Source organism: Phascolarctos cinereus, unplaced genomic scaffold, assembly GCF_003287225.1.
Source record: "Phascolarctos cinereus isolate Bilbo 61053 unplaced genomic scaffold, phaCin_HiC Scaffold_4;HRSCAF=312, whole genome shotgun sequence".
NCBI classification, from domain to species: domain Eukaryota; kingdom Metazoa; phylum Chordata; class Mammalia; order Diprotodontia; family Phascolarctidae; genus Phascolarctos; species Phascolarctos cinereus.
Window position 1 is genome coordinate 73864538 of NW_027555847.1, and position 24550 is coordinate 73889087.

At 37.7% G+C, this 24550-nt stretch overlaps 1 protein-coding gene across 7 annotated transcripts in view; it reads left to right on the forward strand.

Moving 5' to 3' along the window:
- Positions 1-24550, forward strand: part of COBL (cordon-bleu WH2 repeat protein) — a 336290-nt gene that overhangs the window by 268435 nt on the left and 43305 nt on the right. For all 7 annotated transcript variants that reach the window (XM_020981301.2, XM_078152259.1, XM_020981298.2 and 4 more), the window contains one exon: positions 11496-11808. In XM_020981301.2, the coding sequence (XP_020836960.1) occupies positions 11496-11808 (313 nt within the window). The remainder of the gene's footprint in view (positions 1-11495; positions 11809-24550) is intronic.

Genomic DNA, 24550 nt, shown 5'->3' on the forward strand with positions numbered 1-24550 from the left:
GAAATAGAAAACAGCTATCCCAAATCTTTCATCTAAACCTTTTTCTGTCTAGGCAAGGACAGAGTGCTGCATTTAAAGATATTGACAACACTACTGTTCTTTCCAAAAAGGAAAAGGAAAAAAAAAAAGAAATGGGAAAAGGGAAGGGAAATAATGCAAGGCAAACATTTTTCTTGGGTTTTTCTTAAAATGAGATTGAAGCAAAGGAAACTACACTACAAAATGACTCTAGTAATTTTGATGTTCTTACTTTAGTCTGTAGCTTCTCTTTTCCCACAAAGACTTCACTCCGATGGCTGAATAGGAAAGACATGACTCATAATATTGGATCAGAGCAGCCTGTGGAGGCATGATGCTCTCTGAATCACTCCCACTTTAGCTCATTGTCTGAGCATGGGATCCCAACTTTGTAAAGTTTTAAGGTTCATAAAAAATTTTGATCCAGATGATCCAGATGAGAGATGGTAACCGATACTTTGACTAGAGCAAGAGCTAATAATGAGAATTAAAGTTTATGGGAGATTATGGATAAGAACCTGTATGACATAATAGATAAAAGGCCATCTCTGAAGTCAAGGAGACCTGGGTTTGGGTTCTGCCCATGACACATACTGGCTATGTGAATATGAAAAAACCACTTAATCTGTAAGGGCCCCAGGCACTGGCAGTGTGATAGAGTGAAAGGAGGATTAGATTTAGAATCTCAAAACCTGAGTTTCAATGCTGGTTCTAATTTGGGCAAATCGTTATACCTCCTACCTCCCTTCCTGTCCTTCCTCACTGCCTGCTGAATCCCTGGTTCAGTTTCTTCATCTATAAAATAAGGGGATCCGAACAGGTGACCAATAAGGTCCCTTACAGCTCTAGAGCTGTGATCTCTAAGACTATAAGTTGAAAGTGAGTTGCCAGTCTGCGTCAGTGGAAGGAGTTCCCATGGTTGGATTTTCCCATACTGAAAAAATCTTAGGTCTGAATTGGGGGGTAGAGGGGAGTTTTAGATGCAACTCTGAGGGAGCGGGCTGCTCCCATGAGTTGAGATTATGGGACAAAGAAAAGGAGGGACAGTATAATAGGGATGAGCAGAACAGGAGTCATACTTGCCGTGGAACTGACTGAATAGTTGTGAGTGAGCAGTGAATGGAGCATTAAGTCTCTTCTAGGCTTCTTTTCCTGTAGCTTTTCTATTTGATTAACCATCAGAAGAACTCCATTTAATTTCTGGGTACAGATAGTCAGGCAGACTATTATTGAAACTTGGGGAATAGATGGGTTGGAACCACCTCATCCCATCCTGAACTGATTCATCTTGGTAGTGGTCCTATGCATTTTAAAGTTTAGTGTTGTTCCAGAGCTGGTCTCATGGGATCAGCCCATATTGGAGTAGGCTATGTGCACCCACCCTCAGTTAGAGTTCTAATCTGTCAAGTGTTTATAGAGCATATACTACGAACTCCTCAACTATGCTAGGTATTGTGGAAGATAGAGATGAAGACCTAAGTGCCCTCTGCTCTCAAACAATCTAATCTAGCTGGGGAGAGGACCATGAGATTTTATATCTAAAAGGGCTCAGAGAGGTCATTTCACCCCCTCATTTTACAGATAAGAACACTGAAACCCAGAGGAGTTGAGTGCTCAAGGTCACAACCACTTAGTGCCAGAGCTGGGATTATAACCCAGAATGTCTTAACCCCCAGTGCGGTGCTCTGCCCTTTCTACCACTTTACCTTTATGCAGACACACTATTCATACATTCAGAAAACATTTGTTGAATGTTTACTTGGGCTAGGCACCATAGAAATAGATTAATAAGGAGATACAGCCTCTCCCTTTCCATCTACAAGACTAAGAAACAAGAAATAGTAAGAGTAGAATACCTCAGTATTTAGATACATGTTTAATGATGCAAGTACTTCTCCCGACAGTATAGATTACAGACTATCCATGCCGTCTCATCCCGTCTGACTCTTATCTATGTCCTTCCATAAATCTCCCACAAAGGATTCATGCTGTGTGCTGGGGCCTTCTTCTAGATCTGCTGACATTAGATGGGTACCTATGGCATATGCAGGCTCTCCATCTGTTACTTACTATTACATGCTTACTGCACGACTAGCCCTCCTAGTTTTCTAGTTGTACATCTCAGAAAATACCATTTATGTTACTTATTCTGTCAAGTTTTTCATTTACAATATACTATAGTCTGTTTATGTCTAGTGGCCCACCATGCGTTTCTCCACTGCCCTCTGAGCTACAGATTTATACCTTTGGAGACTGTGGCATTCAGATATTTAAAGCTGTATAGCATCACTGAAAGACCATTGATTATAAAAATGGGCTTTTTTTTTTCCACAGAGAATCTTAGGGGTCTTGAAAATTAAAGTTTTGCAAAGGCATCCTGTCCCTTCTGACCTCCTCTTATTCAACTGTAGGCCTAGTTTATTGTCCATCTGCACTGTCAGCCCAAGAGCATTTAGGGCTGTTCATCTAGCTAGATATCATAATGAATAGGCATTTTTCATCCACTTGATTTTTCTTGTGTGTATAATTAGGCCAATCATTCTGAATGATTTGGGATCTCATTTAGGAAGCTCTACAATGAGAGCCATAGCTTCATGCAGTTCACACAATGCCATCTTGCAAGCTGGAAAATCTGAATATGTCTATGTAATCCCTATTGCATTTAGATTCTGGTTAGCATCATCTGTCATGGTGACAAATTGATGCCTCAGTTGAAATTAATAACCAGCAAGTTAGCAAAGAAGATTATTTCTGTTATTACATTGAATCTTGTATCATTTTAACTTATGCATGGAAGATAATGGCCCTTGTTGGAGGAAAACATTGGAAATAATGTTCTTCTCTACTGAATCAAATGTTTTTTTAATCAACAGACAATAACCATAGTGTACCTTTTGGTAAATTGTGTGATTTCTAAAGATGTGATCTACTCTATGAACAATGTCATTTCTGAAAGCCTGCTTGTTCTCATTTCATACTGTCGTTTAGGACTCCCTCAATTCCTATGTAGACTATTATCCTAAAGATATTGTAGTGGTGGGAAAGGTGGCATTGTGGGTAAGTAGTTAACTGACATCTTCTCAATCTCCTTTTTTCCATGATATTTCAAGGAAAATAACAGGAATTAATGATTGAGTGTGGAATGATGGGATGCATCATAGTCATTATATCTCTATTTAGATTAGAGTTCCTTAAACTTTTTGTGTCATGGATTCCTGGTGAAGTCTCTTAGAAGAATGTAAGTACATAAAATAAAATACATGGGATTATACAGGAAACCAATTATATTGAAACAGAGTTATCAAGATATTTTTAAAGTCTGTAGAGCCCAGCTTAAAAAATCCTGATTAGATCTATATCACTTCCCAAGAGACTGAAATAGTCCAGGACCAGTTAATCTGCCAAATGACCCTGCAGAGCAGACTATTTAAACATCACTGGATACTAGGTTGTCACACTTTTTTCCCCCTAACTTTACTCACCCATACAAATGGCTTCTCCTCTTATTGTTCTCCCCAAACTAAATAGTGGGAGGAGGAAAGAAAAGTCCAGAAGGTCTATTTCTTCTTGGGGAACTATCCTCATGAAGAAAAGAAATAATAAGGAAGTATTTTTACTTCTTAACCTTTCAACCCATTACTCCTGAGAAAAATGGCAGTAGTAGTGATCAGATGACCATATTTTAAGACCCTTTGACAAATGCATGCATACATATATATAACATGTATAAGATACAGAGAGAGAGAGATAAATACATATATACAGTGGATTACATTTTTTAATGGTGTGATCACAACTACCAAGTTCCTCAAAGAGGGATATTTTTAAAAGGGAAGGGTCTGTTTTGTGTGGTAGTAAATTCTCCATTACAGAGGCGTGATGACTCATCTGTCAAGCACATGATAGAAGGGATTTCTACAGTGAGTAGGAAGTCAGATTACATTAACTTTAAGGTCTCTTCCAACTCTTTAAGATTTTGTAATTTGCCCTTTGGTCCTTGAGACTTGGCAATAAATAAAAGTACTCTGAGATCATTAAAACAATATTTGTTCCTGAAAACTTTAAAAAAAAGATGTAGGATTTTTTCATTGATTTTCTGGGAATTTCCTAAGATTTAAAGACCACCTAACTTTGCCATCATACTTTGAATCTGATGATAGATATTATTTTAAATAGACTAAATAGTAGCTAAATTTCATTAGTGTGACATAAACTAATTAAATTAAATGTAGAGAAAATGTACAGGGAAAATTGTGACCTTTTATCCTATATGAACTCCTGTACTTGTGTGCATTTACACTTATAAAATTAATTCAGAGGTGTTGTTAGGATATAGGATTTTCCCTGAGTATTCATGATGATAATTCAAAGGATTTTCAAAGAAAATAAATTCCTAGAAAGTGAAATTTTGTTCCAGTCCATGTTTGTCTAGAGCAGTAAGCTCTTAACCTTTTTGTGTGTCATAGACCCCTTTGGCAAGCTGGTGAAGCCTATGTGTGGAAAGACCTCTTTCCAGAGTATTGTCTACATTCATAATATTGAAGGAAACACCAAATTTCAGGTAGAGGATACTAAAAGAGATGTAATTTATTTTTTCCCTATTCAACTTTCCTGATTCCTTTCCCTAAAATGTATCCCTGGACTCTAGGTTAGGAACTCCCAGACACACACACACACACACACACACACACACACACACACACACACACACACGTAATAGTTAAAATTTTCAAAAAAATGAAGAAAAGATTATTTCACGTTCGCTGAAAGAGGCAAAATATAACTGAATTCTTGGAACTGAGTTGTTTGAAAAAGGACAGAAAATCTAAATCTGGAATTGAGTAGTTCAAGATCTTTTGTGAGGTTATTTCAGCTATTGGTGGGTTTTGCTGAGGTGTGTGTTTTCTTAGCCAATACAGTCAAGTTATTTTGGGTGGCCATAATTGTAAGTTAGACAGGTGGTTTGTGTGCGAAACATTTAATTTACTGACTGTGCTGTCTGTTGACTTTGGATGAGGTTAGAAACAATTCTATACAAGTTTCATAAAATGATGAGCTACAAGACTGCTCCGTATACTTAGCAAACAGAGGTGTGCATTAATGGGACCAGTTAGACTTCAGCAATAAGTACACGATGGAAAAAAGAATTACTTATCATTTTCATTAGGTCAGATGTTCCACAAATGTACTCTTCAAACAACAGTTTGTCATTCATGGAATTCCTTCTGTGTATAAGGTACTATGCTAAGTGCTGACAGAGATACAAAGATATATTTCAAGGAACCTACAATCAAGTACCTCATAATATATTTGAATTTACTTTTAATTAGCCCAACGGCTATATTTTCTTGCAGAAGAATCACATTTTCCGTTTGACTCAAGGACGGTTTGGTTCTTTTCTTATTTTTTCCCTTCATGAGCCTTTACCTATTAGCATTTTCCCAGTGACTTGCAACTAAGGCTGTTGTTTTTTGTAATTATGAAATTGTAGAAGGGAATGATCCTGAAAAAAAATTGTTTCCAGTTTTTTTAAAAGAGTAAAACCTATTTTTATATGAGGCTTCAGACCTGGACTACAGCCTGAGTGAGTTGATCAGCCATATTCACAATGTGTACTGGTTTGCCTTTGCAGTTGTTATCTGGCCATTCATCAAAATGGCCCAAGTGAATGGATTGATGTAAACTGGTCATTTGGCCATATAGACTTAGCCTGCAATTAATGAGGTGTGGAAGGTCATTGGTCCTCCCCTCCTAGATCCTCTGACTTCCTTATTCTTACAGCCCCATTGTTCTCCTTATGAGAGATATCTGATAGTGTCAATGAGTTGGCAAATGCTTATTTTTCCCAATAAACTCTGGAAGAACTCTTTAGAAGAATCTACCTATCCCTGGGATTTCTTATTCTTCTTATTCTTTCATTCATTTTCTCTTCCAGTCTAGGAGCTCATTTTCCTTCCACCCTACTTCCAAATTTTGATAGGCTAGCCTTCAGACAGCAAACACAGTTACTAGCCTGACACTTAAAGTCTTTCCAGCTTGGAACTTGCTTTACTTAGAACTTCTCTGGCATTATCTCACTAGCATGACAACATTACTTCAAAATTTCAATGGATCATTGATTCCATTGGTGTGAGTCCTCCCTCCGGTGGCCTTGATCACAACTCATTTGTGCCTTGTCATACTGTGTGACACTTGTCTGTGTCTTCCTTCAGTGGGAGTCTCCCCAGTAGCTGTTGGTTTGATATCATTGCTCTAGATATTCCCACTTATGGTGTTGATTGCATGAAACCACAGTACATTACAGAGCCTCCTAAATTAAATTCATGGTCACTCAAAAGTTTGACCTAATGATCACCAAGAAAAAGACTGCATGGATGAAAGGTACCTGTATAAAGTCAGATGGGCAGGCCATAGTGCTGACCCTTTAGTGAATATAATCTGGGACAGGGATTGCATGTGGACAGTGTTAGTAGGATAAAGATTGAAACAAGATATTTAAATCCTATTTAATTAGGATTAAATAGGATAAAGAGAGAAGGTTGGGTTGCATTTAGGAAATTACACAGTACCTTTATTGACCCCAAGCTACCCTATGAAACAAAGGTCCTTCTTTTTAACACCAGTATTGTAGCAATGAATTATGGAATCTCCAAAGAAGAGCTTCAGTTCACTCAAAAAGCAATGGAAACAGTCTGGTAGAGGTAAATAGGTTGTGGCATATTACCAATCAAGGGTTGAGGAGCAGAAATGGGTTTTAAAAATAACCTTGGTAATTTGTTGAAATTGGTTCTTACCTGCTCCTCTTTCTCATTGGACAGACAAAAGGTCGTTCACTATCCATTTAAAGAGTATCTCTGACTTGTTTATTCTCCTTAAGTTCAAAACAGTGAGTCCACTGGAAGCAGTTTGGCCATTTAAAATGGTACCTTTATTGTTTCGCTTATGATTTTAAGAAGCAGAGAAAGGCAACCAAAAACAGTGACCCCCACACCAAAGGATGCATTTACTATGCTTAGTTTTTACATTGTTGCTAATAGTTTTTAATGGCCTTAAAGGAATCTTCACCCTTGGCCTTGATAGCCAGGCCATTTGTAAATAAGTAGGCCTATTTTTAAGCAAATGCATGGAGGATAAAATGAGATAACATGTAAAGCACTTAGTAAACATTGAAGCCCACATAAGTGCTAGCTATTATAAATTGCAAGTGTTATATTGCTAGGTTTTCATTCAGAAAAAAGTACTGAGTGGTACATTTTTTTATGTTTTGTTTCCACAATGTACATTTTTCTTGGCGGGGAGGGGGAACCAGAAAATCTGCAAAAGTTGGCTCTTAATGATTGTGTCAAATTTAAACATGTAGCTCTACCATTATGGTGCATAGAAATGAGGGAGCAAAAATGCCTTACTAGAGATTTGGAGTTATAAATTATATTGTATCCAAGATAATTGGTTTCTTTCATCCATCCAACATCTATTGAGTGCCTACTAGGTGCTGGAAAAGTTAAAGATTTACATAAGGCATTGATGGACCTTGAGTCTAATAGGGAATGACTCACAGATCCTTATAATTCAAAATAATGCATAAGTGATGAAAGGTACAAATAAAGTACTTGTTAGTGTTTGAGGGAGAATACATTGCTAATTATTCAAAGCAAAGAATACTTTATAAAGAAAGTGACTTTAAAAGATGGGTAAGAATTTAACTAGTAGGGGGAAGCTTGTAGATTATGGGGGGGCATCATGGGCAATATATGGATAGCATAAGCTAACGCACAGGAGTAGGAAAAGATCATTGTTTGAAGATTCAGAGCTGGAAAAGGATCTATGAGATAATTTAGTCCTACTCCTTCATTGAGGAAACTGAGGCCCAGAGAAAAAGTGACTTGCCCAAGGTTTCACAGTTAGTAAGCAGCAAATACAGGGTGGATGGGACCTGTACGCAGAACAAGAAGTAAGTCACCAGTTTGGTTAGCCATTAGACTGATTAGGATAAGGCTGTGAAAAAATGAGCTAATTAGCAACAGATTGTAGAGCCCTTAAATGTCAGGCTAGAGAATTTGAACTTTATTCAGTAGGCAATTGGGGACCACTAAAAAGTTATGGACAGAAATATGACATGGCCAGATGTATGCATAAGGAAAACTGGTCTGGAAGAAGGATTAGAAATGGGCACAAATAAGGCTAAGAAAACCTGTAGGTTCAGCAGGTAGTAATAATCTAAATGAGGGTAATGACAAAGGAAACCAAAAGGAAGGGACAAGAGAGCAAAAGATTGTAAGCACCAGTACCTGGCAGGTGATTGGATAGAGAAGTAGAGGGAAAGGGAAGAGTCAAAACTAATACAAAGATTGAAACATGGCAAATGAGGAGAATGGATTGTGAGGTCTACTGACAGCAATAGTGACATTAGAAAAAGGAACAGATTGAAGGAGAAAGATATGTTCAATGTTAGACATATTAAATCTGATATTGGTGGGGCATAGAAAGAGAAGGCATATAGGGTGAAAGGGTCTGAAATAATCATTGTGGGTGATAAGCTAGACTAGGGAGTTACGGAGTGTAGACCAGGGTAGCTGAGCAGTAGGAAGGTACCAGCTGAGATTGTGTACCCTAAGTCTATAGGGGGTGAAATTAATTCAAATTCATGACTTTCACTGGGAAGACTTGACATCCTAGGAACAAGAACAGGTTAAAAACTAGAAGAATGAGAGATTAATTCTTTAGGAGTGAGGGAGGAGGGCGTTCAGGGGGAGCAAGAACTCCTAGGGTAGTAGCTAGTGAGAAGCTATAGTGGTAAAGGTCATAAAGTCAGAGTAGCAAGTAAAATAAATTCACGGAGAGACTGACCATTAGAGAACATGGAGCACCCAGGAACAAGAGACTACAAAGGAGGTGAAGAACAGTATTAATGTGAGTAAAAGAGTGACAAAAGGAGAGGTATCTATATCCATTAGAAAAGGTATAGCAGTGAGACACAGTAGTAAAAAAAAAAAAATCTGACATAGCAGGACACCAACCAGAAGTCATGACAATGTTAATAGTATAGAGAGAAAAGAGAAAATAACTAAAAAAGATCTTGCCACACTATTTAAATTTCCAATTAGCAGGTGAGCCAGTTGTTCAATGTTTTCTTTAAGTTACATTTTTTTTTACTTTATGTCTTTGTTCTATTTTAAATCCATGCTAATATGTAAAAGCAAAAATCACTTTTTAGCTAATAGAACAAGGTCAGGAAAATGAGGAGGGGAGGGTGGGAATCTGGATCATATAAAATTTTCCTAAAAGAGACTTTGCCTTATGTCATCCTGAAGTTGGTGAAACTCTGTATCAAGAGTTTTGGGAACACTTCATGCACACTATCCCAAGATTATGTACATGCATCTATGGATGCTGGTTATTTTTTCCTACCAGTAGTTGTGATTTTTCACAGCTCAGCTGACTGCCTTAACAGGGACAAGTTTCTTTTGTGTTTACAAGAAAGTCACATTCTTCCTAGATGAGTTAGTGTTCTTATTGCCCCTTCATGCTCAAGGACAAAAATAAAAGGCTTAAAAACTGGAAAGGCAGGAAAATAAATTTGTATGTTATAATTGACCGAATTGTTCAGTAGCCTGACAAGAAAGTGAACAGGACCGGAGAAAGAAAGAGTGTAGGAGAACAGATAAAGATTACAAAGCAGTTTTGGCCAGCCTGTCACTGTCTGTGTCCTGAATTCAAGGGGGCCCTGGCACATTGGGGGGCATTTTCTAACTATAGTTAAGAATTAGATTTAACACTGCACTACATTTTAATATTGATTTATAGGCTATACATATAGAAATTCAGGCAGCTAGCCAATGAGTGAGAGTTTGTCAGTAAATCAGTAGAAAAAATGTTGAGGGATGTATAAGCCGATGGTCATTTTTCATTTCCATATTTGCACTCCAGTTAGGAGCCATGTACCAAAAATTTTTTGAACACCATGGAAACATTATCTGCTACTTTCACATGTATTGCATTGTACATTTCCTTCTAAAATCAGTCTGTCCATTGTATCTTTTGCTCTTCACTTATTCAAATCTATTGTGAAATGACTCGTTCTTAAAATATTGTGCTCCTACTTTTATTTCCTATATTTTTCTTGGATTTTCACAAACTGTATGTCAGTGAATTTTCCTCTCTTTTAATGTTGATTGTATTTAGTGGCACATCCCTAGTCATGTTATTCTAGTTGAAATATTGGCAATCACATGAATAGTGATTACCTATTTTCCTGTTAAAGTATGCAGTTAAAGAGACTGTGCCTTCAAAGATGCTAATGTGTCTTGTACATATTGTTTACTCATTAAATATTTGTTCCTGGGATGCTTTAGAAAAATGCATTACAGTGGCTGTTATTGCATGAATCCTGATACACTGCTGGTTCAGTCAAGTACCCTGAAACCTAACATCTGTGTACAATAAAGACGGATATAATGGCTCCCCTATAATATGACCTGGGTATTCATTCTAGCCTCCATTACTAGAATTATTAAGGGATTCCACTTTGCATAAGACTTTCCATGATCTTTAAGCCATCAGAGCCCTACTAATAAAAATCAGGTCAGGATAACGTAATAACATCTCCAAATAGCTAGATAGATGGACAGAATTGCCATAGTGTTCCCAGTCATTAATATTAATGTTTGCCAGAGCTTAGAGCTTTAAGAGTGATTTGTAACTCTATGAATTTTATTGCTTCTGCTGTCAGGAATCAATTTCGGTGCTTAATGGCAATGTAACCTCAGCCAAGGAGACTTTTTTTTCTGGTTTTGATTTTATTTAATTTCACTTAAAGTTTCTCTCACAAGATTGTTCCTTTTTAGACAAAGTGGGAACTGTCTCAGAAATAAAAATGAAAAGAGAGCTGAATATGTGGCTAATATTTAAGGTCAAAATGTCACATTTCCATATGAAGTACTTTTCACAAGTCTGCCTTGGTTTATTTAAGTTTGCTTACATTTCTAAATACCTTAATTTTCATTAGACTACAAGCTAATTCTTTTACTAAATGAAATGAGGCCCAAGAAGGGAAATAAGGGAATTTGAAATTTATACAAACCATAGTTGTTGAAAAGGTTTTCCAGTTGGACTCATTTAATTGGATATATCAAAAAGCTTTTCATTAATGTGGTAATTTTTAAATAGTGAAGGAGAGTTCAAATTCTAAATAAATAGAAGGCAAAAGAGCTTATGAATGACATCCCTCAAAAATCATCTTTTTAAAGCTTAAGCCATACGCATATTGCTGCAAATTCTCCCATCAGTTACCCAAAGGCAATTTCTATTGAGCCTTATTCCAAGGTAGAATTTAGCTCCAGCAGTTGTCTTATTTTAGACAAAGCAGCTTGAATTCCAACTTCATATAAGATTAATCAGGCATATGGGTGTGATATTTATTAGGAAATGAAAAAATGGAAACGGTTTAAATTTAACTGTCTCTAATATGTTTTATTCAGTAAGCCTGCCACTCATCCATAGTAGTAGTTGTTCCGTGGATGGTGTGATCACCGAACTGTCTGAGGTAGAAGAGACAGCATCTGTAAGCAGCTATTTTGCATCTGAAGATACAACTACGGAAGACTCAGGAGTCATGAGCTCTCCATCAGACATCATTTCTCTGGATTCACAAAACGACAGTGTGAAATCCAAAGATAAGTGGGCCTTAGATCAGGAAGATGCTACTGACACATATGTGACCTGTGCCACAGAGCTTGGTCCCCCGAGAAGTGCTTCACGTGAGAGTGATGACTCTGGAATTACTCATCTGAGGTGAGTCATACTTCCATGATAGCTGAAAAACTGATGTCACCTGAACATCTGAGATCATGTTCTCAAGACAGTAATGTCTTATTCATGGCACCAGGAACTAAAAATGTCATGTTGTATTCAAAGAAAGTGGTTAGGAAAGCCAATTTCCTATATTACTTACTCATTTCATTAATATTCCATTAATTACTGAACACATTTCAGAGGGAAGATGAGAGAACATCTAGGAATCTTTTCATACCTTTTCACCCTAGGTATCTATAGCTCTTAGAGCATAACGAGGTTCCTGGGACCAACTTTGCGCTTCATACCTTCATAAGGTAGATAGTTTTTGGTCCAGATCTATCAGCTCCCTGGGAGGAAATTCTGCAGATATAACATGTCTTACTGGAAAAAAAACTCTTCTTGGAGCCAGGATTATTCTCATCTGTCATGATTGTGTGACTCTGGACAAGTCATTTAATCTCACAATGCCCAGATTTGAACTCGTCTTCCTGACTCCAGGGCTTGTGCTCTGTCCACTGCACTACCTAGCTGCCCATATAGTGTATGCACACATACATACAAACACACACCAAGTTATAGTTTATAGTTCTATACCTATATACATCTATACATCATATTCATATATAGTATATGTGTATGTTCACAGTAGTGTGTATTATACATGCATATACATTATATATACATGCATGCATGTATATATTTATGTGGAGGGAGATATGGATGTGGGAGTGAAGAGAGTGGAGAGAGAGGGAGGGAGGAGAGACAGAGAGATGTTAACTAAGGTGTGAGGCGAGATGAGATGATACTGGCCTGTCAAGGCTGTATCCACAAAAACAGAGTAAAGCTATCCAGTCAGTTACAAATGTTGATTAAGCACCTATTTTAGGCCAGTCATTGTGCTAGTCAATGCAAAGACAAAAAATGAAACAGATTTTGGTCTCGAGGAGCTTACACACTGTAGGGAGAGATACCATGAATACGTATAAGTTTACACAAAAATGTTCTCTCATCCCATTTTTGTCTATAGTACAAAGTAGCTTTCCGTAGTAATTCAGAGTAATTTCCACAATAGTCCCCAGATACCGTGTCTTTATGTTGGATTCATGCAAATAGATAATCATATATCTGAAACTAGTCATATGCACTTAAGGTGCCTTAGCAGAAGGTAAACATTCTGGTGTTTTTAGGGTCACCTGGTTATAGATCTAGAGCTGGCAGAACTCAGAGGTCATCTAGCCCAACCCATTCATCTTGTAGGTGATGAAACTGAGGCACAGGAAACTTAAGTGACTGGCCCAGTGTCACACAGTTAATACACATCAAAGGTGAGATTTGAACCCAGGTCCATCTGAGTCAGAGCAAGTCCTGCAGATTGTGTGGTTAATATCAAATCACGTAGAATGCCACACAAGAAAGAAGACATATCATCTAAGATCTTGGCCATGAAATTCATTGAGACTGCAGTATTCAAGCCATTTAGTTTTAGATTTCTTTTCATCACTCTAAGTGACTTGCCAGCAGGAGTGTGACAGAACAGGGATTAGAACTCCCCACCACCATTTTTCAGGCTCTGCCAAAATTTTGTGAAAGGTAATCACTTAGAGAAAGTGCGCTATCAGAGAAGGAATATGCATGGGCAGGGAAGGCATTACAATGGAATACGGTATTCACCTCATCAATACTTCTTTCAAGAAAGCTGCAGATAACTAAACAGTAAGACTTAGGTTTAAAGAATGTATCGCTTGAAAAGTAGTAGGCATCACACTTAGAGAATAAGATGAGATGCTATACCTTGCTCTTCAGGAATGTCATAAACTGTCCCATTTCCGTTTTTCCTCACTTCCCTCACTGTTATACACCAACCTGCTCATATCTTTGTTTCATACTTAAAGAATACATGGTTATACACATATCTAGCAATACCTCTGTTAATGAAAAGAAAATGTCACAGTGGCAGGCTTTGCTGTCAGAAACTTTGGTAACAGAGGTAGAAGTGCTGTAATTTGAGGAAGCATAGCATAGAGGTTGTCACTTTGGAACTTTGGCAGCAATAAAATCAGGCTAGCCTGGAAAGCCTGGACTAGGAGTATAGTGAGATAGGAGTTGAGGCTGGTAGGTATTAAAAGTCAAGTGAGCCAGAAATCAAATCCATTGAGGTCAACTAAGGAGGAGCATGGAATTAGCATGGACCTAGAGAGTCAGAGATTGAATTAGGAAAAATTGGCTTAAACAAATAGCAGCAGCCAAAGGGGTGGGACCCAGGAAGACTACCCGGGCAGCAAGAGTCACTCCACAAAGGCTTGTCGATGGCTCTGCTTCCATAGCGTCCTTGACATCTGTCCCTTCTTACCGCTCACATGTGCCATCCTAGTTCCGGCCACAGAATTTCTGAGTGTTCTATGGAAAGTACTTCAACTCCTATCTCCTAATAAATACCTTTACTTCTTCTATAGCCTTCTAATTAGTTTTCCTCATTCTAGTCTCTTCCTTCTATAATCCTCAAGAACATTCTGTGGTTCCCCAGTGTCTATAGTATAAAAATGCAAACTTATTAGCCCCTTTAGGGAATGACTTCCAGCTACTTCCCCATCTTACGTCTTATTATTTCCCTCACAAACTCTGTTTTCCAGCCAAAATGGGAAACTAACATGCATTAGTTCAAGTCATCTCCCTACCCCCATGTTTTGAATGCATCTCCCCTGCCCACACTACACCTTTGAGAATCCCCATCTTCCAGGTTCAAGTCATGTGCCACATCCTCTGATCTGTTAGTCCCCTCTCCCTCAGTTTTCCTTTTTCTGCGTGTGTATTGTATCCTCCTAATAGCGTGCCAACTTATTGAGGGTAGAGATGATTTTGTTTTAGTCTTTTATCCTCCACTCATAGTGCAGAACCTTATATACAGCTACCACTTAATAAATATTGTTGAATAAGTTGAATTGGAAGAGTCTTGGACCACGCAAGAGTTAGGAAACTTGAGCAGGAACCAGGAACTGAATTCTGAGGCTAACTCACTAGGTAATCGTGGAAAGTCATTTCATTTTGCTGGTGAATCAAGGGCTCTGAGGGTACCTTCCTATTCCAATAGTCTAATTCAGTTTTACCTTCATTTAACTCTTCTCTACGTCAGTTCTTTGAACTTAAAGCTAGCTGATGTAAAAATTAACTTGTATCTAATTGCTTTAAGTAATTTACTATCCTAACATGCCCCAGTCATTTTCCAACTTACTTATTAAAAGAAAGCAGCAAATAGCAGTCTCTCTGCCATTGAGCCATATTATGTACCCAATGTGTCTTCATACAATATAAAGAGGAAGGTGGTGGTTTTGTTTAATAGCATGCAACTTTATGATTAAAGGTACTTCTTTCCTAGAGGATTCTTTAATCAGTGTGTCACTGCAGAGACAGTGTTCTAGTTGTAATCTGGAGTGTTCAAGATGTAGACCAATAAATGTTGGACAAAGATTTAATTATGAAAAACATTTATGCTTCTGACTTCCATAAAGCTGTTCTTGTGATAGAATTATAGGGCTATATTCTGAAGAGCCTATTTGCTTATAGGTGATGTTATCCCAGACTGATAGCTGTTTTGCATATATTTTCATATATTAACATAATAGATTAATTTTCTTTTTAATAAAAGAAAGCTTTGGAATGACTCTAGTTCCTCTTAAACTCACAAATGCCTATTTTCAGTTAAGGTCTAAAGGGCCTGTGTCCACAGTTAACAAATTGTTTTCTCCTTTCTCTCCTCTTCTCTTATAACTTGTATTTTTTAGTCTCCTCGTACTCTTTCGTCCTTCTACTTTTTCTCCACTCATCTCTTCCTTTTTGGCACCATTCTTGCTTCTTCCCCTTTGTCTTTTCCATTCTGTACTTCCCTCCACTTCTGGATAGTTAAATATTAGGAATTCCTCAGTGTTCTGTGGAAAGTATTTCAGCTCCTGTCTTCTAATGAATCGCATTTTGATACATTGTTCAGTCCTTCAAGAACCTGTGATTTCACTGAAGTGGGTATTCCTTCCACCGCTGCAGACTGCAGCTCTCCCATAACCTTAGAAAATGGGCTTTGTTGGTGATTGTGACTAAAAACTTTGTCACTTAGCAGGCTGCTTAGTAATGAGACTCTCCTTACCATGAGCTTTGGTAAAGTATAGATAAAGTGGATAGGGGGTTGGTCCTGGAGTCAGGAAGGCCTGAGTTCAAATCCAACTTCCTACGTTTAATATCTCCATGACCCTGGACAAGTCATTTAACCTCTGTTTGCCCCAGTTTCCTCATCTGTAAAATGGGGATGATAATAGCACCCACCTTCCCCAGTTGTTGTCAGGATAAAATGAAGTATTTTTAAAGTGCTTTGCAGTCCTTAAAGTGCCATATAAATGCTTGCTATTAAGTGTACATAGTAGATTTACAGTTTCATATGAAATCATCTGTTTTATTGTACTATGTTATGGAAATGCTTGTTTTATTCCAAAAATTAAAAATAAAATAGATAAATGCTTGCTATTACGATTAACTAGAAAGAGCTAGAGACTAGGGACTCACACATGTCTCCAGAGAACAAATCCATCATAGTAAAAAAATTATTATGTCAGTTTTTCTTTTCAGATTGTGCAAGAGCTCAATATAATTGGAAATTTTCTGTACAGTTTGAGGCTGAGAGATTAGAGTCAGGACTTGGAATATACAACCCAAGCAGTCCTTATCTAGCCTTCTCAGATATGCCACAGAAAACATCTGGACCCCAAGCAACTGGCTAAGAGACCAGAGGTGGCCATCTTTCTGATTCCTAGATGATATAGGAAAATTAGTGAACTCTGAATATCGGAATCTGTTCTGATTTGGAAGAACAATATCATCTCCTCATTGTTGATTGGGGGAAAAGATCCCAGACATTTTAGCTCCTCAAACAAATTTAAGAAAATAACATGCAGAGAGGATATACCAAAGGCAAAGAAGTCAGTGAATGTAACAGAGAGAGGAATGGACTTGGAGACATAAGATGTAGGCGTGAGTCTCATCTTTGTGAGCATGAGTTTCTCCTTTTATAAAATGAGATTAAGAATGCTTTGCACTGTCTTCCTTATAAAATTGTTGTAACTTTAAAGGGCTCTACAACCCTGAACAGCTGTTGGTATTCATCAACACCCTGAAAATTAGCAAAGGTGTTCTTCAGCTCAGTCCACATTCATTGCCTATCTACTGGTGCAAGATACTGGGATTTTAGAGGTAGAGGGGTTTTTTTGTTGCTTTTTTTTTAAATGATCTGTGATTTCCTTTAGTGTGGAGATTCTCAGTGAGGAAATTCCCTCCACCAATGCAGATCAGCACCTATTCTGTAACTTCTTGTTACTGAGAGTTAGATGGGACACTGAGAAGTTAAGTAACTTGCCCAAGGTCATACATCCTGTATGTGTCAGAGATAGGACTTAAGTCCCCAGGTCTTTCTTACTCTGAAGCCAGACCTTAACCTACTTCACCATATTGCCTCTCATTAGGTATATACAGATAAAATAATAATATATATATACACATGCATACAAATATGAGTGTATACATGTGTATGTATACAGAGAGAGAGAGAGTAACCCATGCCTTTAAGGAGTGAAGTATCTTCAGGGAAATAGAAAAAGTACATAGATGTATGTGTGCTATCATGTAGGGATTGATGGCTGCAAAGGAGCAGTCCAGACACAGTGATCTGAGGACAAAAAGAAGTCTTTCCACTGGGGTGGGGAAGGAGTCAGGGAGGAAAGAATCCCCCATTTGAACACAGAAAGAAGACAAAGATTCTGAAACATGGAGATATAGAGCAAGTGAATTAATAGCTTCAAGAACCAGCATTAGAATATTTCTGAGGTCCTTTCTTAAGTAAACATTTCTGCACGTGGCTTTTTGATTATATGTTGGTCAAAGAGAGGGAAGTCAGTTCTATGATGTCAAAGCAGTGGGGACTGGTTTCATTGAACGAATAGCTGCATATGTGTGCAGAAAATCATGCAGGAGAAGTGATCCAACCATGGTATTCTGCCAAGGGAGAGAGTGCCAAGTGGAGGTAAGGGCTCCATCCAGTCAGTGCCTTTATAGGAAAAGTAGAGAAGACATCCCAACTAGTCCTGACCTCTACTGACCTTGTACTTAAGGTCAACTTCACCCACCATTAGAAAACATCATAGACCAGAGGTCATCTAAGAACTCTGTCATTTTATGTTAACTAAAGGGATTAGTCAGAAAATGGATTCTCCCTTTTTTTCCATTCTCATGTTAGCCAGAAGCCTCTACCTAAACTTCTTATAATTTCTATTAGTTACTAGCATTTTTTTTTAATACCACAGTATTGCCAATTCTTGGAATTTATGACCCACTCTCTTTTTAAAAAAATTTGTATCTTCTCTTTCTTACATCATCACAGTTATCCCAAGTATCTCTCCCTTTTTCCCTCCCAGAGAGACATCTCATATAATAAATAGTATTTTTAAGAGAAGAAAAAAAATCAGCAAAACTACTCAATACATTGGAAAAGTCTAAAAATATATACAACATGTAACACCTGTGGACCTCTCACTTCCACTGAGGAGTCAGTTGGGGGTGTCCTCTCTTATCTCTTCTTTCTGATTGAGCTTGGTCTTTATAATTTTGCTACATTCACTTCTGATTCCTTGATGTGTGGTTGCTCTTTCTATTTACGTTGTTGTAGTTATTGTGTGTATTTTGTGACCCACTTTTACAAGGAAAGTCTTTTTGCCCCAAGAAGTTTCTGATTCTATAACTTAAGCGAATGCAATCTGAATCCAATCTGAGTTTTTCACATAAATTTCCTTGAACAATTAAATCGTTATAATCTTCAGGTATAAACTAGGGTACTCTATTTGGTTCTTGTTTTGAGAAAGACCCTCTTCATGAGTCAGCAAACATTTCTTAAATGTTACCTTTAGTGCTTTGGGGGCTACAAAGACAAAAATATAACTGGTTTTGCCCTCCAGTTATTCTAAGCATCAAAAGTTTGTAAGTTACCGTATCAGAACCATAAAGACTATTTACTTTGTATACCGATTAAACCAAAGTTTGGGGTTTTGGTTGGTTGCTTGTTTTTTGCTTTTTAAATTTTTTTCAAGGCCTCAAAAACTATCCAAATTTCCCAAGATATAGATTTTTTTTGAAGCCAGTAATTGTAGAATAAGATTGATTTATAGGTGCTCAGTTCTAAATTGAATAAAACAAACAAACAAAAAGAAATGCCTACAGTTTGTTACAGAAGGTCAGGATCAGAAAGATCATCTAATGTAAAGCTCCCCCCCCTTTTTTTTCCACAGATGAAGAAAATGTGGCCCAGAGAGGAAATAAGTTGCCCAAGGTCACCTAGCCAGTTAGTGTCAGAGGCAGGAAATTCCTGAGGTCACAGGTCTTCCTGGTAGAATTTTCGTTTTAACAAAGTAGGTGCTTATCTATTGTTTCTTGCTCTGGCCATTGAGACTGTTTCCTAGCCAGGCCCAGGTGTCAGTGTATAATGCCTGCACTCTTCTCTATATCCTGCTTCCTGGATTGTTTTTGTCTATTCCAGCCCAGGAGAGTTTTTTTTCTTTGATCAAGTTTTCAGTATCTGGCTATTCTTTTTAAAAACAGTGAACCAAGTATGTCTGACACCCTGTAGTCAGTTTGATCCTGCATGGTCTATAAGTTCTAGATTTCACTAATGATGATGAGAGGAATCATTATTTCTCTCTTCTATTAGTAGTCATTTACTGGAGATCCAGGATTTTTTTTCCTTCCTATTTCCTCATTCTCTAACATTCTCCTCAATCTTGTTCAGACTCCACCCAATTGAGAAGTTTAGATCTGATCACTTTAGATCTAATTAAGGTAAATTGATGGATTTGGGCCCATTGTGTTTTAGCCAGACAGGTCTAAGTAGAAGTAGATTCCCTGTTTTGTCTAGATTGTTGTAGACAGGTGATAGTATGGTATAGATTCTCTTTGTCCAAGACTGAGTGATCAGAGTCACATCCGCCAGGCCCTCTAGAATAAGCCCACCTTTCATTATAATATTCTCTCATTACTTGTCAACCAATCAGAGCTGATTTCCACCCTCAGGAACACCCACTTTTCCAAGGTCATATGAGGGTTAAGTGGGTTCTAGGAGTGGTCTTTGGTTTAGGAGAGACAACCAAATGATTCTTATTAATTATCTACTAGCCATAATTAATAAAATTATTATCTAGAAACTATGTCTCTCCAACTTTTTGTAGATCACAATGAAATCTGCCAGAAAGAATTCAAGTGCCTGGTATTTGAACCCTCCTAAAGTGTTACATTGACCCTTATAGTTTCTTGGTAGCCCAAGAAGGGGCACTAATAGATCATATGGGAAGGCTGATAATGTTATTAAGTAATTGTAGCATCTGCAATGAGTAAAGAATCCAAATGAAACTGCTTTATAATTTAAAAAACTTCATATTATAACACTAGGTCTTTAATATATGTTATCCCATTTGAACCTCATTACTCTTGAGAGATAGATGTTGCAGGTATTATTATGTTAGGTTTATAAATGGTGAAAATGAAGGAAAGAAAGGTTAAATGACAAGCTCACACAGCTAGTAAAAGCCAAAGGTAGGATTCAAAATCAGGGCTTCCTAACTTCCAATTCCAGCACTCTATCCACTGTTGCACACTGTCTCTTATAAAAATGGGGCCCAGATTGGGGCAGTTTGACCTCTCTGCCTGAATATTACAAATGCATCAAAAATCACCAGCTTAATCAAAATATAAAATCCCTGTAAATGCAACACATACTAGTCTCCATTGCTAGTCTTCCCTGAGCTCTTTCAAGTCTCAACTAACTTTAACAGGATTTGACCTTTCAAGAAGCCTTTCCCAACCTTCAGAGATGATCCCTCATTTATTATGTATGAATGTATGTATGTATGTATGTATGTGTGTGTGTGTGTATATAGATATTCACATGCACACACGTAGTTGTTTACATATTGTCTCTCCCGTTAGACTGAGAGAAGTGACTATTTTTGCCTTTCTTTGTATCTTCAGTGCTTAGCTCATCACCTGGCACATAGGTGCTTATTAAGTGCTAATTGATTGATAGACCAGGCTGTGGAGGCCGGAACTGTAAGTACCTATTTAACTGGTTTAGGTTAAGAGGATAGGAGAAGGAACCTAAGTTATTGACCAAGCAGACCCTCATGGATGACTGCTGTCTCTTAGTTCTGAACTTTGATATAATTCTCCTTTTGTTGGAATTATTTCTCTAGCACCTTTGAGACATATTCTACTTCCTAAATGTAATTCATGAAACTCATACTCACCTATATCAGTCCTAATCTGTGAAGTGTGTCTAATTGAGGATATGGTTTCTTGGAAGATGATCTGGGACTCTCCTCTCTGCACCCTCATAAATATCAAGGTCAAGAAAGACACTTCAATAAGATGGTCCCCAGATTTACATGTTTCACAAAGCCTGAGTGTTTTCCTGGAAGGACTTGGGTCTTCAGAAATCTCTGCTTCCAATCACCAAGAAAGCACCAGTTCACCGATTCTAACAAAAAGCCTGCCTTTTTCAACTTAATTATGGCAAGTGGCAAAACTAAGCTATTGTTTTTGTGCTGTTTATTAAAGGGGTTTTATTCTGATTGTTTCATTAATAACATTATACTTTGCCTAAGGATATTCAGACCAAGGTTTCAGTTTTTAAAAGTATAAAGACTAATCATCATATATGACTAAGGATGAGTGTGTTTAGTAACATTTTGAGATACAGGCTATATTTAGCAGCACTGTCAGCTAGAAAAAGTTTTCTGGGTTTTGAGGTGTTTGCTAGAATCCAAGTATTTACTCATAATAAAATAAGTTGTACTTACTGAAAGTCTTTACCCACTAGTCATTGAACTCAAATCCCAGAGATTGCCCTTTTACCTCTAAAGCATATGATTCCTTGACTTAATCCAGGTCTGTGGCTGAACACAGTAGAACTATGAGCATCTTAGGGAAGGTTCCAACATAAAACTGCAACTAATAAATCAACCAGTCATCATTAGCTATACATAATAAACCACAGTCAATACAGACTCTCTGAGGCATTAAGAATATTAATGTTTCAGGGAGGATAATTTTTAAGTTATATCCAAACTTTGACTCAGTAATGATGGTCTTTGTGCTTAAATTATATATTTTGTTGAAAATGTCTTTTCTTATGAGATCCGAGATCTGCAAACCTATAACTAACCATGTGGTCTTTCTGCTGGTAGACCAGTGGTTCTTGACTTTTTTTATGTCATGGATCCTTTTGGCAGTATGATGAAGCCTATGAATCCTTTCTTTCAATATTTTTTAAATTTGTAGTTGAAGGAAATGCTAGATTTCGGTTAGAGATTAATAAAAATAAGGATATAATTTTTCCCACACAAGTTCATGGACCTTTCCCCCTGGAGTCTGTGCTTGAACTCAAGTTGAGAATTCACTCTTCAGCTCTCTAGTATCATGGACCACACAGATCCTTAGAAGCTAACCCTTGAACTATATCTGCCCAAGGGAGGAAAGTGATTTTATTGAATGAGCTTGGGAGTTCAAAGATCCTCGTTAAGTTCATAGATGTGAAAATTACTAGAATATTAAGTCTAAATAAGAGACATTGCTGAGCCCAGAAGAATGTTGTCATAGAGAGACCCACACCACAAATCAGTAGGGAGTGGGGGGTATTAGAGATTAAATAGGACTGAAGTCTAATTGAAAAGTTTGCAGATGACTTTACATATATTCTTATTTGATTCTCACAATGTTCCTGTGAAGTGTCATTTCCATTTGAAAGATGAAGAAACAAGCTTTAGAGAGGTTGAAGTGACTTGCCTATAGTTACACAGTCACAGGGTCAGAGGCAGAATTCTACGCTATGTCTTCCTGACTCCCAAGTCCAGCGTACTCTGCACCACCCAAAAAAACACCTAATGAGTTTAGGTAAATGGGTAACTACTGGTCACTATGGTAGTAATAAGAAGAGGGAAAGAAAATGAATTAATATAGAGCTTTCAGGGTCTGTGGTAAAAAGTACTTTGCATGTATCATCTCCTTTAGTACTCTCAAGGATGTTGTGAGGTAGACAGGGCTACTGAACCTAAGACTTGCCCAGAGTCACAGCTAAGTAAGGGCAGAGTTGGTCTTGAACTTAGATCCTGAGCATTCAAATCCAGGATTCTTTCCACTAATCTCTACTGGTTCTCCAAGGAATATTGAGTGTTCAGTATATGCATTAAGGATGTCCTTTGTATTTCAAGGGAAGAAAAGTTGAGGACCTATCCATGCTCTAAGCTCTATGAGTTTGATAGGAAATCCTGGCAGGATGAAATACTGGCAAGAATACTGGATTTGGAGGCAAAGGGAACTGAGTTTGAATCCTGATTCTGCTTATTTGTCTAATCTTGAGTGAGTTATTCAACCCTTCTGGGCTTCAGTTTCTGCTTTTGTAAAATGAGGGGATTTAGATTAGCTGATCTAAATCTATAACTCTAGAAATCAACCTAACCTCTTTTTAATATCGTAATAATATTTGTTTTATTTATATATACTATTAGAGCTTAAAACTGCACTAAGACTTTTGGAACAGAAAGAGAGAGAGAGAGAGAGAGAGAGTGAGAGAGAGAGAGAGAGAGAGAGAGAGTGTGTGTGTGTGTGTGTGTGTGTGTAATTGAACAAAGATTCAAACCCAAGCTCTATGCCTTCAAAACCGTTGTTCTAGTTGAAGGACATGGTCGGCCAAATATTCTGATATTTTGAAACCCTGGATTTCAAAGTTACAGTGACTCCCTCATAATAAAACAGTTCATTTCTTTGTATATACAAGACATCAAAACCTAGGAAGGAAAAGAAACAAGTGTTTACTAAGCATAAGCACTTCACAAATATTATCTCATTTTATCCTCACAACAACTCTAGCATGTAGGTGCTATTATTAACCCCGTTCTACAGTTGAGGAAACTGAGGCAGACAGAGGTTAAATGACTTGTGAGCAAGGGTCACACAGCTCGTAAGTGTCTGAAACCTGATTTAAACTCAGGTCTTCCTGACTCAAGGACTGGCGCTGTGTCTACTGCACCCCTAGCTGTTATGAAATACAACTTTAGTTCTCTAGATAATGTTCCCTGGGATAATTTTGAGCAAACTTGCTTCTTTATGACCCATACACAAATAAGTATACAATCAGGTGGAATTCAGTGGAGGCAAAGGAGAGGTCCCAACAAAGTACTCTGTGAAAATCAAAGCCAAGAGATAAAACTTGTAGTCTCTTCTCTTATCAATCTTTTATCAGTGTTCCATACTTCTCCTCTCTTTTTCCTGGGCACCCTATAGAAGAGGTGAAGCAATAGGAAAGGTAAGATAAAATCAAGCCCTATATAAATATGCTAGTCTTTTCCTTAATGCCCAAGGATAGGCCCCACTTCTAGGTTTAAGAAAGTAATTAGACTTATGCTTGCTCACCTGTTAGGACCCCAACTCTTTTTAATTAGGGAAACAGTGCCATTATTTATTTATTTATTGATTGATTTGTTCATTTATTTATTTAAGGCAGTTGGGGTTAAGTGACTTGCCCAGGGTCACACAGGTAGTAAGTGTCAAGTGTTTGGTCTGAGGGCTGATTTGAACTCAGGTACTCCTGACTTCAGGGCTAGTGCTCTATCCGCTGCCACCTAGCTGCCCCTAGGGAAACAGTTTTAAAATCAAATAAGTAATG